Source organism: Callorhinchus milii, unplaced genomic scaffold (assembly GCF_018977255.1).
Source record: "Callorhinchus milii isolate IMCB2004 unplaced genomic scaffold, IMCB_Cmil_1.0 Scaffold7, whole genome shotgun sequence".
NCBI lineage: Eukaryota > Metazoa > Chordata > Chondrichthyes > Chimaeriformes > Callorhinchidae > Callorhinchus > Callorhinchus milii.
Genome location: NW_024704748.1, coordinates 9,784,157 through 9,801,848, shown reverse-complemented (window position 1 = coordinate 9,801,848; position 17,692 = coordinate 9,784,157). Strand labels below are relative to the sequence as shown.

Below are 17,692 nucleotides of genomic sequence, written 5' to 3'. Positions count from 1 at the left end.
ACAAAGTGGATGAAATTTAAGCAAATAAAAGACTTCTCTGACTTCTCTGAAGGAAAGCTTGCACTGGATGGCCTGTTCTGAGAAATATTCAGGTCCAATTTTGTAAGATTCGACAAAGGATTTGTAAACTGTAAATTCTGTATATGTCAACTCTGGAACTCCAGTGGGAAACAGGAATCAGAGATTGGGGTGCGAGCTGTCTGCCAGACAGCCTGCAAATCATTCTGAATGCTCTATTTACAAATTATTTGGTGAATCTTGCAGATGAAACCCCTTATCTTTATTTTCTATATCCTTACACTGCTCGCTTGCATTGCTATTAAACACAATTAGCAATGCAATTAACACAATTGCATTTGTATTTAATAGTAATGCAAGAGGGCAATATAAGGATTAGGATATAGAATGTTGTCACTGGATAACCATTGATTTTGTTGCAGCTTTAAATTCATATAATTACCATACAAAATAAAACAACATATACAAAATGGGTAGATTGTAATTTTTATATTTTCTTTTTATATATATTCAATATAAAACGCTTTAAGATCTCTGAAATCAATTTCATCTACAATAAACTGTATGTGGGGGTTGAATTAGGACCTACTTCTTGAACCACACCCTATGGTCACCTTTTCCTTTGCTCGGCATCCAACCTCTCCACTGTACAGTGCTCCAAGACGCTATCCTATGCGAAGGACACTATATAAATGCAAATTATTGTTGAATAGACAATTAGTGAAAAAGTTACTTGAATGTACAGGATATTCCCTGTGATAAAAGTATTGGAAGTGCAATTGATTCATCTGTAAATAACTAGCTAATATTTCAATTAATATTGCTAATTAAACATGAATTTATACTTTAAGGATATTTGGAATTCAGAAACAATGAACAATGAACTTTTAAATATGAATTTTATAGATATTGGCCTGGACATCTGGGATTATGTAATGAACCTATCTTGAAAGGTTCAAGTGACATTGCAAAGTATGCAAGCAAAGCTGGGGCAATATATAAAAATGGAATCCAGCCAGGGACTAAATTTACAACGTTATTCTCATTCTCTTTTATCTAACATTAATATATGTAATTTCACTGAAATGTTTTACTGCCAGTTACAAGCAATGGTGAACTGAATCAATGAAAACAAAGTGAGATGCCAACACTGTAAAATAGTACTTAGTTTTATGAGAGAACTATCATTAAGAATGCCTTCCCAAAACTTACTCCCAGACTCCAATGATTTAGTAACTTTAGCACATAAGAAGAATTTGGAGGAAAGATAACCCATCATGCAGATAGATGGTAAGCTATCATTTATTTTCACTTAAAATGGAACGAGAATTGACAAAACATCTTAAATGAGTGTTCAGTGTATGCAGTGGTGACAAAATAGTCCAGGCTGGCACTCCAATGCAGTGCTGGGCGAGTGCTGCATTGCCAAAGGTGGTAGCTTAAAATTAGATATTAAACCAGGGTCCTGTCTGTGCCTGTTCAGTAGAATGTAAAATATCCCATGTGACTTTCAAAAAAAGAAGAGTTTTGCTCAGTGTCTTGGCCAGCAATCTTACAGATAAATTAGGAATTCACTTTGTGGCTGTTTTGGGGACATTGCTGTGGCTGCCGCGTTTCGTCTACAGAATGGGCAGTCACTTAGCAATAAAATCCTGTTAAGCGCTTGGAGACATTTCAACAAAGAAAGGTGCTATATCAACAATAACAACAATATAGCATCCTTCATGCAGGATGGCGTCTCGGAGTGCTTTTCACTTAAAATGAAATGAGCATAGACATCAAATGCAACGATTGTTCAAACAAAATTGTAATTCTTATGGTTAACAAACCATAAGTTATAGTTCACTTTAAACATGTGCAGAATTGCATTTGGTGATAATCATTTAATTGTAACCTACTTAATGGCTTCCTGTTTACTCCATTACATAACTCCAGGCCCAATACTTAGTGTAGTACTCTAAATGTAATGCTGATGAATGCATGAAATATTCTCCAATTATTTATGCCTTAATTGCTCAGCGCTCTGAATATTATTTCAACAGAACACTCATTTGCTGTTTGCAATATTTTAAAACAAAACTTGATTTAAATGTTTTGTTAGTAAAAAAAAGTTACAGCAGACGTATTAAATGGGATGAAGTACAAATTGATCATTTTTATGTGCAGTCTGTAGAACACATTACCCAAGCATAAAATCTCTTGGCAGACTGGTTTATTGTTCCATCATAATTCAACTATGTTTGCTGAAGAATATAAAATCCTTCCAGCAACAAACAATGACCTTATGCTTTAGGGAGCATACAATCAGCAGTGAAACAATGGAAATGGACTGAGTAGAAGATACTAAAATAATATACTGCAGTATTTGGTTTTCAGCATTTCTGTCATTTGCAGGTTTATGATATTACTGATATCTACACTTATTTTGCAAAGCAAACTGTGTAACTAAGTCCTGCCATTTAATGTAGTAACTTAAGAACTATAATAAGCCATTTGTCCTGTGAAATCCTCTGCCACTTTATTAGTGCATAGCAGATCTTTATCTTTCTAATCCAATTGCCTCTTTTCCAATATACCTTAATACTCTTCCCAGCTATTTACCCTTGTTCTAAATACCTCAATCCATTTTACATGAATAGTCTCCTAAAACAGGATAGTCCACCACTTTGTTTTAGGAAATGGCATCTCGGTTCACTTCTAACCCATTTAACTCTAATTTTGAGTTTCCTTCAATTTAAATTTGCGTAATTGTTGTTGCTCTTGCTTGTTAATGGAATTTTACAGGTCAGTTTCTCAGCCTTATGCCGTTTTATTCAGAGTCCTGCAGTGGTTAGAGCACTTGCAAGCGAGGAGATTCAGGCTTAATTCTCCGTGGGATGAAACGTTAAGCAAATTTCCTTTATCCACACACCTCTGTTTATCTAACAGTAAGTAGGAACCCAGTTGTTAGTTGATTGGCGGATTGCTTTCCAGGTGTAATTCTTCAAAAAAAATAAAAATAATAATTTGGTTACTCAATCCAGGACTGTTTGTGGGACACTGCTGTGCACAATTGGCTGCTGCATTTTGCCCACAAAATATACAGTCAATTCACTTTACAGTATATTCTGTGAAGCGCTTTGCGACGTCGAGAAGCTGCGTAAAGCGCTTCATCAAATGCAAGGATTATTATGAGATATCAACTGCAAAGGGTTATCATTAGTATTTCAACAATGAAAGGAATGGATAAATAAAATGTTACGAGATTCAAAACCGAGCCATGACTCGGTTGGGCCCACGGTTTCGAAACAGGTTTCTAAAAGATCCGACAGAAAAAGATCGGACCCCTATGACCTTATTGCACCCTTTTGCCAATGGGGATAAATAGTTTTCCTCTTCAAAGCGAATGTCCCAGACATCCACTAGATGGTGACATTGGCCTGTGTTAATATTAATACACCGCACTGGGCTCTTTGCGGAACTGCTCTTGTCGTCGCCCCTTTTTTTTTGCTAATGATGTGTTTAATCCACCAACATGCCTATAGGCGGTGAAGGTCGGCGAAGAGAACATTTCTCACAAAATATACCAGGTTTTCAATCCAACCTTTTGGGAGACCCCCGAGTACTGTACCAGTTACTTGCTGTCACAGATTGTATTGGCACAATGTTTTTTTTTAGTGTGACGCACAATATTTACCAGATCTCAACAAAACAGCTTCAATATATTCGTTTGCAAAGTGTCATATGGGATTCGAGGTAAAGAGTATCGTGAACTGGCATTTCCTTACCCACCCACCACACACACACACACCACACACACCAATAGAGACAGCAAAAAGGGAAATATTATTTTACAAAGTTGTGAAATCCGCAATTTGAAGACCAGGATGGTCCACATTTCTCACAGCATTTTGATGTAGGTAATGACTTCTCGAGTCACTTCTAATCCATTAGCTCTAATCTTACATTTGCTTAAATGTGCTTAATTGTTTGCCACTTGGGCTGAGAGGAGTGTACCGTTATACTAAATAAAAGGCTTTCATCCATCCACCTTCCGTGGGTCAGTCTGAATAAATCTGACTTGTCTTTACCAACTCCAACGGGAAAACAAACCAGCGCTTTTCTCATCAGACTATTGTATTGAGACACACATTCTCCACAGACACAAATTCGATGCGCATAATTGTTCTTTAAGAAATAAATGTGCAGAATAACGCTCTGACGGTGGCCGAAGGCAATGATAAACTCCCAATACAGTCGCAGTATTCAGTTAGATAACGCTTCTTTTTTTAAAAAAAAAGTTGCTTTTCCCCAGGAATATTTGGCCGGTAGTGCAACATGTAGTTTATTTTCTGAATGTATCACTTAAGTGAGTGCGTCAGGAGTTTACTCACTCGCTGTGCCGCTGTTAATATGGAAATCGGATGAAACTACAAGATTACAATAAATCGTTTCAAAACGGGTTAATTTGAAACGGGAGTTTTACTAGTTTTAGTTTGTGAAAACCCCAGTCACGACTGCAGTAATATCCTTCAAGACTGAAGGGGGCCATTCGACCCATCGTGTCTGTGCCATATTAACGCGAGATGGACCGCAACTCCACTCCACCGCTGCACAATAGTAACGCAGAATAATACATTTTTTTAAAAAAAAAAGCCCTCTCCCCACCTCAAGAAAACCGCCTTAAAAAAACACTATTTCCTCATCTCCAAAGTCAAAACGAGTAATTGTAACGCCACTCAAAACATAGACTAAAATGGATAGTTGCATCGGGCGGAGTGTTAAAGACTGGTATTTGGCCACGCAATCAGTTGGAGTATTTCAGTCGATTAAAGAACCGAGACGTACAGAGTTATTATCCTTACCGTTTGCTCATAAATCACGGGTTGTCAACGCCTTGTGACTTGTCGTGACATCTCCCTGCGCTGTCTTCCAAGAACCTGTCTTCCAACCGCGCCAGTGAAATCCTAAACACATATCTAAAACCAATCTCATTCTGCTTTTACTTTCTTTTTTAAAAAAAACACGCCGATTCCCTCCCAGCGTTAAAGCAAACTTTAGTGTGATATCTTCGCAAAGGCTCGGGGTGGGTTGTGTTGGCAAAGCATGCGCAATAATAATACTTGGAAAGTCGTAACTATTTTATCAAAAAAAAGTTACTTACACAAGTTTATTGAGTGATCAATGTACAAAAACAAATGGGATTCTCATTATTCTTACACTTTTGTTTTTTTTTACTTATCTGTACCTTCTGTACACGTGACAACCTGTACACTATTTAAGAAAATGTAAACAGTTTTTAAAAAAAACACGTACTTTTAAATGCACTTAAAATATATATTTAAATATCGGTAAACAATTTCTCAAGAGTTTTTCTCATCTGATTTGTAAAATGTCGCAGAGTGCCAACAGATTTTGCAAAAAACAAACACAAAAACAGCCGTAGTAGCCCTATGGAGAACTCACTATATTTACAGCGCGTAGTCACTAAAGAGTCTTTATTATTATTATTATTATTATTATAGAGGAATAGATTTTGTTCGTAAGCAAACGATCATAATAGACTAAAATCACCGTAAAAGTATAAGGCGCAACGTCCCTCTCAAAGGGGTTGCTTTTATAAGTGACAATTTCATAAAACGATATAGTGCCATGTAGGAAGAACTAACTCCTTTTAAAACAGGCAGCACCCCCCCTTTCCTCAACAGCTGGGCTCTCGGCACTCGAGAAAATGCCATTTCTTTCTCATCTATTTTTTTGTTGATTTGAGTCCCACTGTCAAGGTTGCGAAATTAACCAGATACTCCTTATCTGCTCTGTTCTGGGTGCTCGTGACAAATCCGGTAGAAGTGAAGTGAGTGAGGCATACATGGGGATGGAAATCAATAGGTAGGGTCAATCAACTGTGTACATTTCAAACCTAACTGTTGCGCAAAACAAAAACAAAATTTGAGCGAGAACTACTTTAAAAGATGTGTTTTTTTTGTAAAAAATAAAAGCCAGGCATTTTTCATGCCCCCCCCCCAATCTATCCAACAGAGTTGACAGCAGACAAGAGACTCTTGCAACTATTGTCGCTTCACCCTCAACGCTTCTGTGTTCAGCTTTATCAATGAAGTCCGGGCTCACAAACCTAAATAGGACATTTTTATTACATCGCCTTCGTTTTCTCTTAACATTTTTTTTAAAAAAAAAGTATTTGGTTTGAATGGCATCGATTATTTAGAAAACATCGTCTTTATAGTAAAGGACGCCGCGTACAGGGTTTTTGAATTGAAATTTGTGCCCGAAAAAAAAATCCCTATGGTTCCCAAATAATCTAATAAGCGATCATGGACTCCAGAGCGATTGGAATTATTTAGAAAAATTATTTTTTTTTAGCCAAAGCACGTTGTGCCCTGGAAACTTGGCTACAGTTGATTTCACATCAGTGAAAAGGGGAATCCTGTCTTTCTTAAATCGGGAGAGTAGTTACAAGAATTCTTGCAATTTACGATAAATAATACATTCCATATGTGACCGGGGTTGTGAAAAGTCCTGGGACGGGAAGACTGGGGCGCTGGAAGGCGTTGGATGGTCCATATAAAGATGGAGATGTAAGATGGGTCCCTAGGGGAAATGGCAGCCCAAAGGAGGGCAATAAGGGTTTAGCGGCCAGTTTGAGTTTTTCCAACTCGGCTTCCTGTAGTCTCTTTGCCTTTGCTCTTCGGTTTTGGAACCAGATCTTGACTTGGGTCTCGGTCAGGTTGAGGGAGCTCGAAAATTCTGCTCTCTCGGCGATGGACAGGTACTGTTTCTGTCGGAACTTGCGCTCCAACGCCAGGAGCTGAGAAGTTGTGAAGGGCGTTCTGGGTTTCCTGTTGTTTTTATGTTTCCTCAGAGTGCACGGAGATGGACTGGGGTGTCCTATGATGGGGAAAATAAGGAGAAAATGTTTTACAATATAATCCCGAATTTTTTTTAAAATAAATATATATACACATTACACAAAAAAGGGAATTTTTTTTTACGAGAATATAAATGTTAAAAGGCTGAAAGAGAACATTTATCAGCTGAGGGTTTTCTTTCTTATGTGTTCAGTTTATACACTTTGACACTTTTTAATAGCCGCATACTTTAAATTTAAAGCTTGTTTTATGGGATGAAATTGGTAACGTGTGTGTGTGTGTGTGTGTGTACGTGGAGAGAGGAAAAATTAAAAGGGCAGAAATGTTATGAACGCATATAAAAAATAACGCTAAAATCGATTCAATGCCTTAAAATAAGGCTCGGGCGGATTTTGACAATGAAAGCTGAATAGATTCATAAATCTCCACATATAACACAAACTCTCGTGACATATATGCTTCACGAATCCACTTTCTGATTTTTTCAGAAAGAGTAAACATGTGCAGTTTATGTCTATTTACAACGATTTGGGTTAAGGGCTAATGTTGGCCTATCCTCCTGAATTGGAGTAAAGTCATGAGAGTGGACACATTACTACCAACTGCACACACCGTTTATCTGAACATAGTTTCACAGTTTCATATATATGATCAGTTTCATATATATATATATTCATATATATCCAGTAACAGATAACGAAACGCCTATGGATTAATGATTGGCGTAAAGACAGACGGACTTGTCTTATACTGCGAATTTCGAGCGCCTTATTTCGTTTATGTAGAGAAAAACCTCATAGATGTAATGTTTCTGGGTCGAGTGCCTGATACTGTAGCAATCTGAGTGAATTCAGCCGTGTCTCTCTACAAAGTGTGGTACATATAGGGGGGGGGGGGAGATTTTTTTTAAAACTTCTGGAACATTTCAAATTGCCCTCCGGAAATATATAGATTTTAATGCCATGTAACACAACCAAAAACCTGTCCTAAATTAGGCGGAGACCCGGTTAGCCGCGCTGGAGTTTGGGAGGCGAATTGAATTAATCTCCTCTCAATCAGGTCCCAGTGAAGGTGAGCAGAGTATCAGCAGCTTCTACAGGTATTAGAGGGAGAGCGACACCCACTTGTTGACACCCAGTCACTTCCTGGTACATCGCGTGGTTTTTTTTTCGTTTCTTCTTCTAAGGTAAATCAAGTTCCAATTTATCTCCGGTTCACTCGGCGCTGCCCCGACACCGCCGGTCCTCACGTACAAGGCTAAGGCTATCGGGATCCCTTTCCCTCCGAGTCTCAGGCAAAGGGCGCCCGTTCCCAGGTGGCACTCGTCTATCCGACCGCCCGCTCTGAGACTCATTTGCGCTTCGAGGAAGCGTAGAGCCGTATTGCATGAAATTCTGTGGCATTTCATTATTTTCCTCAACGGATGGAAACATTGACAATTCACCGCATTTTTTAAAAGCCCCGAAATAAAGTAAAACAAAAGACTACACCCCGCCTCCCCCCCCCCCCCCCCCCCCCCCAGAATTATGTAAGTTTAATGGAGCGTTTTGTCTTCAACTAACCAGCGCCGGATGAAGACATTTGCCAAAGGTCATCAATCGCATTAGGAGAGATGGTTTGCAGACGGGGCTGTACTTACTGGGTGGGGGTGAATAGGAACCGTTTTGAATCCAGGCAGATTGCTCCTTGTCGCTGAGCGTTTCCGACTCGTGAGAGGACGGGTTTTCGGGAAAGTTTTGAAAATCCTCCACGGGGTAACTTTTGCCAGGATACAGAGTCCTTGCCGAAGGCTGGTCCTTGGCAACCAAAGGGTTAACCGCGGCCAGGCCGGGCTCCGAGGAAGAGGGTTGCGTCCTGAAAGTTTTTCTGTCTCCAGCTATGAGGGACTCCACGCTGAAAGAAAGATTGGAAACTTGGTTCTTAGATCCCTTGGAGTCCGTGGTCGAACTTTCGCTGCAGTCTCGTCCCTTCCCTGTACTCCCCGAGTCCTTCTCTTGCTCTTTCATCCCCTGGTTGAGAGACCTTTGCACGGTATTCATGGTCAGACAGCACGGGGCCATACACCTTTTACAGATCGCGTTTGGAGCCCTCCGTCCTGGCTTTTGACATGGAGGAGAAATGGAACTATTCTCACCCTACGCTCAACTCTGCCCCTCAAAAGTTGCTGCCTGCGATTCCCGGCTTCCAGACGAATGACTCGGGCTATAAAGTTCTTGGAACTTTGCTGTCATCTCGCCGCCCTCCAATGGGCTGGTCCTGTCCGGGTCCTGACGACGGGAATACTGCCCCCATTGGCTTCCCCGGTTCTAAAAAGGCAACAACAATCATTTTGAAAGAAATGAGTAGTTAATCATAGATCTCTTGCTGGGCAGGTTTATTGATAGCTCAAGGGCTATAATCTCATAGGAACACAGAGCCACAAGAGCAATTTCAACGCAATTAAGCAGTAGGGCAGCCTTTAGAAAGATCCCTTTCTCATTACTGGTGACTTATTGAAACCATGCCTTGGAAGCGGGGGGAAAAAAAAATCAGCCCCTTTTGGTATTTAAATAAAATGTTCTCTTAAATATGAAAAAATCCAGGATGCATTTTCTGCATATTTTCACTTCTGATCATCTTTTTTTTTACTAGTGATGCGTCTGTTCCCCCTGTTTTCCCTTTCTCTCTCGTTCTCACCCCTCTCTCTTTCACTCAGTCTCTCACCAACTCTCCCCCCGCCACCCCCTCCACCTCCCTCCCCACTCACCCACCCCCACCGTTCCGAAACTCAGCTCAAGTTAAAAGGAAAGGGCAATTCTTCAAGATAAGTCAAGGCATTTAATAGGCAGACAAGTTATGTTTTGGAAGGCGCCAGCTTCGGTGGGATCAAACCGAGACGCTACCTCAGGGAGAACGAGCAACAGTTAACTCAACTTAACCAATTGTCTTCAAACGATTTAAGTCTGGTGCACGTCCTATTCGCAACAGTCTCACCCAGTGCCGCTCTTATGCATCTCCACAAACATTTTCACAACTCACGATATCTTAAACGGCGATTGAAATAGATACAATATATTGCGTAGAACATTTGCCGACCTTTATCTGCGTTTAATACAAATGCCCGATTCTAGATAAACGCTCATCTCGGCTGTTTGATGAACTCCGGGCACTCTTTTTTTTCCAAAAAAAGGGCTATGTCAAATTGCCAAACGTTTTTCACCTCTCTCTCTCTCTCTCTCAATTTGTTTTAAAAAAGACGCTGTTTAAATCTAATTTATTTATATAGATTGATATCTATATTGTTCTCGATAGCAATATAGAGATTGCCCAAGCTCGAGATCAAAGTATAAGGATGTAGGGGACCTAACCGTTTCGTATTAATTAAAATAAAACTCAGAGGATACACCATAAATTATGATGTTGTTGACATCATTAAAGTCGGGTTACAAATTGTAGGTCTATTTCACCCGCTTTAAACCGAGTTTTCTTCTCTGCTTTGCCGTTAGATTAAATTGTTACTGTACACAACAACATGATGTTATTCTGTCTAACCTTCTAACTTCCCAAGGTTAAAAAAATCACAATATAAAGGTTATCAACAATATATATATATATATGCTTGGAAATATATATATATATAATAAACAAAACCTGATACATTTGAAGTGACAGAACCGCGGTTTAAATCGCTTATTAAAACAGCTGAAGTTTAGGATTCGCATCATTCCGGAAGCCAAAAATATTATTGAGTTTTTGGGGGAGAAAAAAACTCAACTAATCCACGCGGTTTCTCAGCTGTTCCTTGTTTATATCATCGACAAGAAATACAAAAGCTTAAACCGAATCCAGCGCTCCTCTCCGCCTTCCCAACCGAGCATTTTACAATACAGTTTTATGAAAAGATTTACCAACTCGCGTTTGCTTTGGAAAAACCGTTGCAATTGTATAAAATTTACAATATGAAGTAAAACATTTACTGCTTTGACCTCGCTCCCGTGTCACATTGCTTTCATCGAACTCCTGCTCTTGAAGTTAACTGGAAACTTGAAACACAGTTCGACAATGGCTTCTGGTGACATTGTTTGAGCCACAATCTGACATTTATTTCGGAGCATCGAAACGCTAAGGCGACAGTTTGCCTTTACAAGGAAAGCTCTCCAGCGCCAGGAGAACATCAAACGGGACAAAGACTTCCCTCATCGGCGTCTGAGCGACTGGAAGCCACATCTTTCTGATATATACAGTGTATATATATATATAAATATCACCTCAAGAAACACATTCCCTCTATATAATGTACATCTGCTCCTGCTTTGAGTCAGGAAGCGTTCTTCTACATATACCGGTATGTGTGTGTGTGTGTGTGTAAAAAAGTATTGCAATTTGACCAATAATGATGTGAGTTGACTTCAATAATGTTGCAGTTTTAATAGTTTGCAACGGACAAGGAGGTTTGGAAGGGACTGAGAGAAGATCTAACATTGCTTGCAAACAGCTCTGTTAAGAAAAAAGGGTTACTGGCTGTGTCGGTATTGACTAAATAAGTAAGAATAGGTTTATCTGAGCTGTGTGTTACCCACTAATGTATCTATATATATACACACATCTATTATATATATATGTCTTGTCAGAAGGATGTTGCTTCAAAAATCGGTGGTGTGTTGGGAGAGATCAGAATGACGCTTTTCTTTATTGGAGACTGTCTTTGTTTACAAACCAACTTTTTGTTTACCACCGAACAAACAAGTCAGACGTCTGTCGCTTCGCGTGTGATTTGTAGTACCTTTGCAATATTCGTGCTGAATTCTAACATCGAGAATGAAACCTGCGAAGCGAACGCACGAAAGGGAGAAACTTCACACTCATAAAATGAGAGAGAGAAAAATGTTCCGTTCAGTTCGGATCTTAACAGGGCCGGTTCCTGCTTGGAAGTGGGAGCCGAACACTTTTGAATCGATGATGATCGACTTAAATTAAACATAAAGATGAAAGTGGCTGTGCTGTGCTGGTGCTGTGCTGGTGCCCCCTTCTTTCTCAAACGCTAATCTATTCAAGGTGGATTGGAGATGTAACGAAGACCGACTGCACTTCATCTACTCCACACAGACACCAGGACAATTCAGATACTGTAAAATGCGCCCCCAAAAAACTCCCAATTTCACCAGCCTGCAAATATACATACATGGCTGACATCCCTTCGAGTTGGTTTTGTCCTCGCTGTGTACTGGAGAGATGGACTGTGTTGTGATACACCAACACTGACTATCCTATTGCGGGATGTAAATTTGCCATATGTTAATGTGTCCGAGGGGTTAGATAGGAAAATTGTGCTTACATATTTTTTTCGATCGTTACGAATGCACTGTCACAATCTCCTTTGGCAAATCAAGACGGTTCCTCTTCGTTTAGTATTGTGATATTTGTTTCAACAGTTGTCCCGCGATCTGGTTTACTTTGATCGGGATCAGAGCATCACAAGAATGCCTCCAGGGATGTTACATGTCTATGGATTTCCATGGATTGCTCGAAGGATTTTCCGTTACCCACTATTGTGTATTAACTAACAATCACTGTGTTTGGGACTTAATGACAACGGACGCACCGTTTAGGGTTATTGAGCATTTTGCAAGAGGCAAATAATATTAATAAAGAGTGTTAAAACGTCAAGGGCCGATGAACATTTTATTTAATCTATATTGATTTTGAAATGATGGGTTCCTACATTAAATAAAGTCATGGTCTTTAAACGTTTGCGTTGCTTGTCGAGGATCCATATCTATTCAAAAAAAAGTTTTGCATCGAATTTACGCTAAATTATATATTTTTTTAAAACACATCTCGTTGGAATATGGATTTCGGTTTCCCAGTGAATCGCTTCACAGCCCTTTGATTCGTTATTAAGAGTCGACTGAAACTTGCAGTTTTCGTCAAAGGAGGAAATTGAGTGCATTGAAATTAATTGAACTCGTAAAATATATGATTTATAGATATATAGTGTGGCAGGGCACTGTCAATTTCAACACCCCATTATATGTACAGAATTAACATGACCCCTAGTCCTTATATGGATATAAAGATATTCAGTACTCTTATGAATTCGGTGAGTTAACTAATGGCTTATTTAACTAATGTGTTAAATACTCATTTGTATTAATTTAGACTTCAAATCTATTGCCATATTTCAAAACACCTTAAGACAACTGTCTCCTGCGAGAAAACGATTTACTTAAGTTGTATATTAAAACACATTTATTTATTTCGAAGGATTTGTCATGTTAAAGAAAAGTGAAGCACTGTATGTATGGAAATTCGTGTATTATTAGGCTTTTAATGATACAATCGGTAAATTAATGTCCGATTCTACGTCTTGTAACATTTCTACACTTTGATTTTGATCCAGAAGATGGAATTATAGCCAATACAGTAAACCGACATGTTTAATGGGTCGCTATAAGGCAGTTTTCGCCTGAGGTCATGGAAAAGTTAACTTAAAATTAACTTGTTGCAGCCGTTTTTGGCTTGTTTGTGCCTGACTGGGATCAGTTGCGTTGTCAAGACAAACAAACAAACAAACAAACAAACAAACATTTTGCGTACATTTCGGCCGCCCTTATTTTGCGACTGTCGAGGAAACGAATTGCTCAGATATTCCGCCTCAGAAATCATTTCACTGAAGAAATTCGGAGGGAAGCGTGTAAGATTAGTGCTTGTGTAGGCAAGAGGCAATCCCAGACACATGTCTGCGTGTTCCGGAACCCTCTGATCTTTTCAAATAATAAGCTTCTACCCAAAAGCCCAAATAGAAAGCAACTCATCGGCGTTAACACAATGCAATATATCAATACTTGATATCGGTCTTAAATCATGGGATCTTGCAGCAAACAGAGATGATGAAACGCCTGGAGTCTACCTTTGCACATTACACATCTCCAAAACGTAGTTCCACATTTTCCTGGAATGCATCACTTTTGTTTAAGGGAGGTGATGGTGATGGTGATGGTGAATAGGTGGAGTCTACATATAATATAAAGTTAGATTTTTAAAAGCACATTCCATCGGAAAATCTATCAATAGATGGATGGTTCAAATCACCAATTACGGAGTTTCGAAGCATTATGCGACTGCATACAGTTAAAGGAACATTTTTTTTATTAGAAACATGTTTTATAAGGGACTTTCGCAATACAGCAGCCTTGAAGTAAGGTAAATATTTGTATAGGAATGTAAATGTTTACAATCGCATTTCATATAAAACTCATGCTACGCCTTTTGTGGTGAAGCAAGCCGCCCCCTGTAACTAAATAGAGTCATTGGGGTAACTTTTATAGGACTTTCATGGACAAATGTGATCTGTGCAATGTGTACATGATTAGCCAAAGGGCCTTCCTTCCTTCTATGTTTGCCGTTTCGTAACTTTTAGCGATTGTTCAAAACGTTACAGATAACCTTACAAAAAAGTGTCTGGAACAAGCGTCAAAAGGGCGGGATGGAGGGAAGGAACGGGGGGGAGGGGAGGGGGTGAGAGAATGTTAGATCTCTTTGTCGCTTGACATATGTTGTTAGTAATTAATTCAGCTCAGCCTAATTTTTGGTCTTTCACTTACTGTTAATTTTAAGTGGAACCAGACAGTGAGTAATTATATTGTTAACATATGCATGCCAGAAGAGATTTTAATGCATGCCCAAAGCTAAATTTGCGTCTTATTTTCTACTGTATAAAAACGACCCTTTAAAAAGAAAAGGTGAAATCCGAACAGCTCTTCCAAGGTCGTTCTGCTGTCTAGAAAAAACAAACATAAAAATACATACAGTTTAAGGCCAGCATTAGTGCGCTCATCAAAACTTCCCCATGAAACCCTTCCAACTGCACAGTTCGTTGGAACAGTGTAAACACACGACTAGTATTTAAAGCGACATAGATAATTCCTGCTCCTTTACCTTTGTATTTTCACGGCGTTTATACAATCAGCAGATGTGTGTAATCCCCTTGTCGGGCAGAAAACGACTTTCGCTGACATTAAACTATATCTGGACCAATTTGCATTTTTTAAAAAAAAATTAGACATTAATTCTTAATGCAATTTGAGTTCGATAAGATTATCATGCGTTCTGAACAGTTTTCCCCCATCCACATAATTTAAGTTCATTGCAAATAGCTTGCACATGGAATCTGTTTTCCAACACCTTGAAGCTCCAACAAAGGTGAGACAAACTCTTGTCCGTGGGAATGAGGCTTTTGGATGCTTTACCAGTCTGCAAACCTTACCCGAGAAGGAATGGAAAAGGCGCACTTGAATTTTGTGCGGTGTGTGGTTATGTGGATTCTTTTTTTTCCCCCTAAATCACTGGGCTGTTTTGAGATCTCTTGATTTGAAATGGCACTGGGCTGGTTCAGGCGTTTTACTGCAACCTCCCAGCAGCAGTAACATGCGAGGCGCCGTTCATAAGAACGGCTCTGTAGGTTATTCAACTTTACGATGCTCCATTCAGGCGTTCACATTTCCCCATTAAACCATCATCACTCTGATCCCTGCCTCACCCGGGAAGTGATGGGCGCTTTAATGTTGCTTTAAAGGTCACACCCATTTAACCCCATGAAAGTGAAAGGAAAGTTCATCTGAAGCCTTTTGCGAATTATCCCAATAATTCGCCCACAAAATATACAGTAAATTCACTTTACAGTATATTCTGTGAAGCGCGTTGAGACATCTCGAAGACATGATAAGGCGCTATATCAAATGCAAGGATTATTATTATGTTTCGGTGTAAGGGCAGTTTTGAAGGGCATTTGAATTTATGCCAATTGTTCTGATAATGAGGAAATTGACTCTCCCCCACCCCCCCATCCCCACTCTCGCACGCGCACACACACACACACATACACACAACACACACACATATCCCAGGAATGAGCTGTCAAGTCAAGCAGTTTCTTTGTTGATGTTTTGTCTCTGATCTATCTCGGATATGGTCGACTCAAAGATATTGAAGTATTAGTAAGTAATTTAATTTTAACTTAATAAATAATAACCCTTGCATTCGATAGAGCACCTTATCACATTATTGAGATGTCCCAAAACGCTTCATGGAATATATTGTAATGTAGATTGACTGTAGTTTGTGGGCGAAACGCAACAGTTAATTGTGCACAACAGTGTCCCACAAACACTCACAGAGTGAGTGACCAAATTGTTTTTGAGGAGAGGGATTATTACCGCAGGAAAGTGATCTGCCAATGACTATAAAAAAAAGGTTCCGACTTACTGTTAGGTAAACAGAGGTGTGCAGAGTAAGGAAATTTGACTAAAGTTTTAATTTGTCTTCTATTGTATCCTTTCCCAAGATAGTGTTTTTTTGGTAAACGTTGATTCAGCAACAAACCACATTTGAATGCACAGATGGGCTCCACTCAGGCTTACTTTAGAGACACATGTATCCGATTGGAACCTTTCACTGTTCATTCTCGGGCAGACTGCATTTATATCTGGCCAATTGCAAACCAAACCTAAAGTTTGCTGTCCAGAAATGCACACTGAGTCATGGATCATAATCATATCTCATATGCTGGCTGGTAGCAGGTCCATGAGAAAAAATCTACTGTAACAAAGCTCATGTGACTGCTCTCTACATGTGATATAACAATATATAACAGTGTAACACAAATAAGACTGTATTAATAATAATCCTTGCATTTGATATAGCACCTTACCACGTGTTTGAGACGTCTCAAAGTGCTTCACTATAATTATAACTGTCTGATAAAGACTTCTAAGCAGTTTATTCTATGCAATTGTAATATGAAAGCATGACTGCAGGTTTGAAGTGTAATGAAGCATTGGGAAGTGTAGGCAGCACTAGTTAGGGAGCAATAATCAACAATACATCTCGGCAAATGTTTTTTCCTCCCACCCCTGCCTGGTCATCTGCGGGGTAAGGCTTCATACTTGGGCCCCTTCTTTTCCTTATGTACATGCTCCGACTCGGCGATGTCTTCCGCAGACATGGGGTCAACTTCCACATGTATGCGGATGACACCCAAATCTATTCCTTCTCCTCAAGCTGCGACTCCTAGTCTACCACTGTCAGGTGCTCTGGGACGCTACCCCATGTGAAGGGCGCTATATAAATGCAAGTTGTTGTTGTTGTTGTTGATTATGTCACCAATATTTAAAACAAAAAGGCATTAAACAAATATATGAATACTTTACTGGTTTGATTTCGCAAAAGGATTTCACTCGTAAAGCACGAAGTAAAGGGTGGGCCACTTTCTCTCACCTCCTAGTGGCTGGTTAGTGGGGTCTAGGAGTGGGTGTGTGATCCTTTCATGGTGCAAGATATCGGGTCATATAGAACAAATGAAAGGGCCAAAGGAAATCAAGAAGCAAGGATATACAGGAGTGTTTACTGGGTTCCAATCTCATCGAAAGATTCAGTCAGGATCATAGACTGTAGCAGTGAAGCTCCAATGGGTTATTGGCACCTGTCTACCAGTGGATCAATTTCAATATCCTCAACCTTACCTATAAGTCCCTTCATGCGCCAGCACCTCTCTATCTCTCTGATCTTCTCTTACCCCTTTCCTCCTCTTGCCCCCTCCTTTCAGCTAACTCAGCTTTTTGCACATCCCCTCTCTTCTCCTTACCAAGATTGATGGCTGAGAATTCAGTTTTCACGTCTCTAATCTCTGAAACTTCCTCCCTCTACCCCTCTGTCTCGCCTCTTTCTATTTATCTTTAACTCCAATCTTAAAACCTTTGACTGCGCCAATGGTCACTTACCCCTCTTCTCTGCTTAGCATCTGACTCTGTCCTAGTAAAGTGCTGTTATCC

The 17,692-nt window shown here is 39.6% G+C and overlaps 1 protein-coding gene across 1 annotated transcript; it reads right to left on the bottom strand.

Moving 5' to 3' along the window:
* Positions 1–5,976: 5,976 nt before the first annotated feature.
* Positions 5,977–9,064, bottom strand: LOC103182065 (homeobox protein MSH-C-like). Its single transcript, XM_042336933.1, has 2 exons — positions 8,524–9,064; positions 5,977–6,903 (listed from the first exon to the last, which is right to left on the bottom strand). The coding sequence occupies exons 1-2, from the start codon at positions 8,942–8,944 to the stop codon at positions 6,488–6,490; spliced, it is 837 nt and encodes a 278-aa protein (XP_042192867.1). The 5' UTR covers positions 8,945–9,064; the 3' UTR covers positions 5,977–6,487.
* Between the last annotated feature and the right edge of the window lie 8,628 nt (positions 9,065–17,692).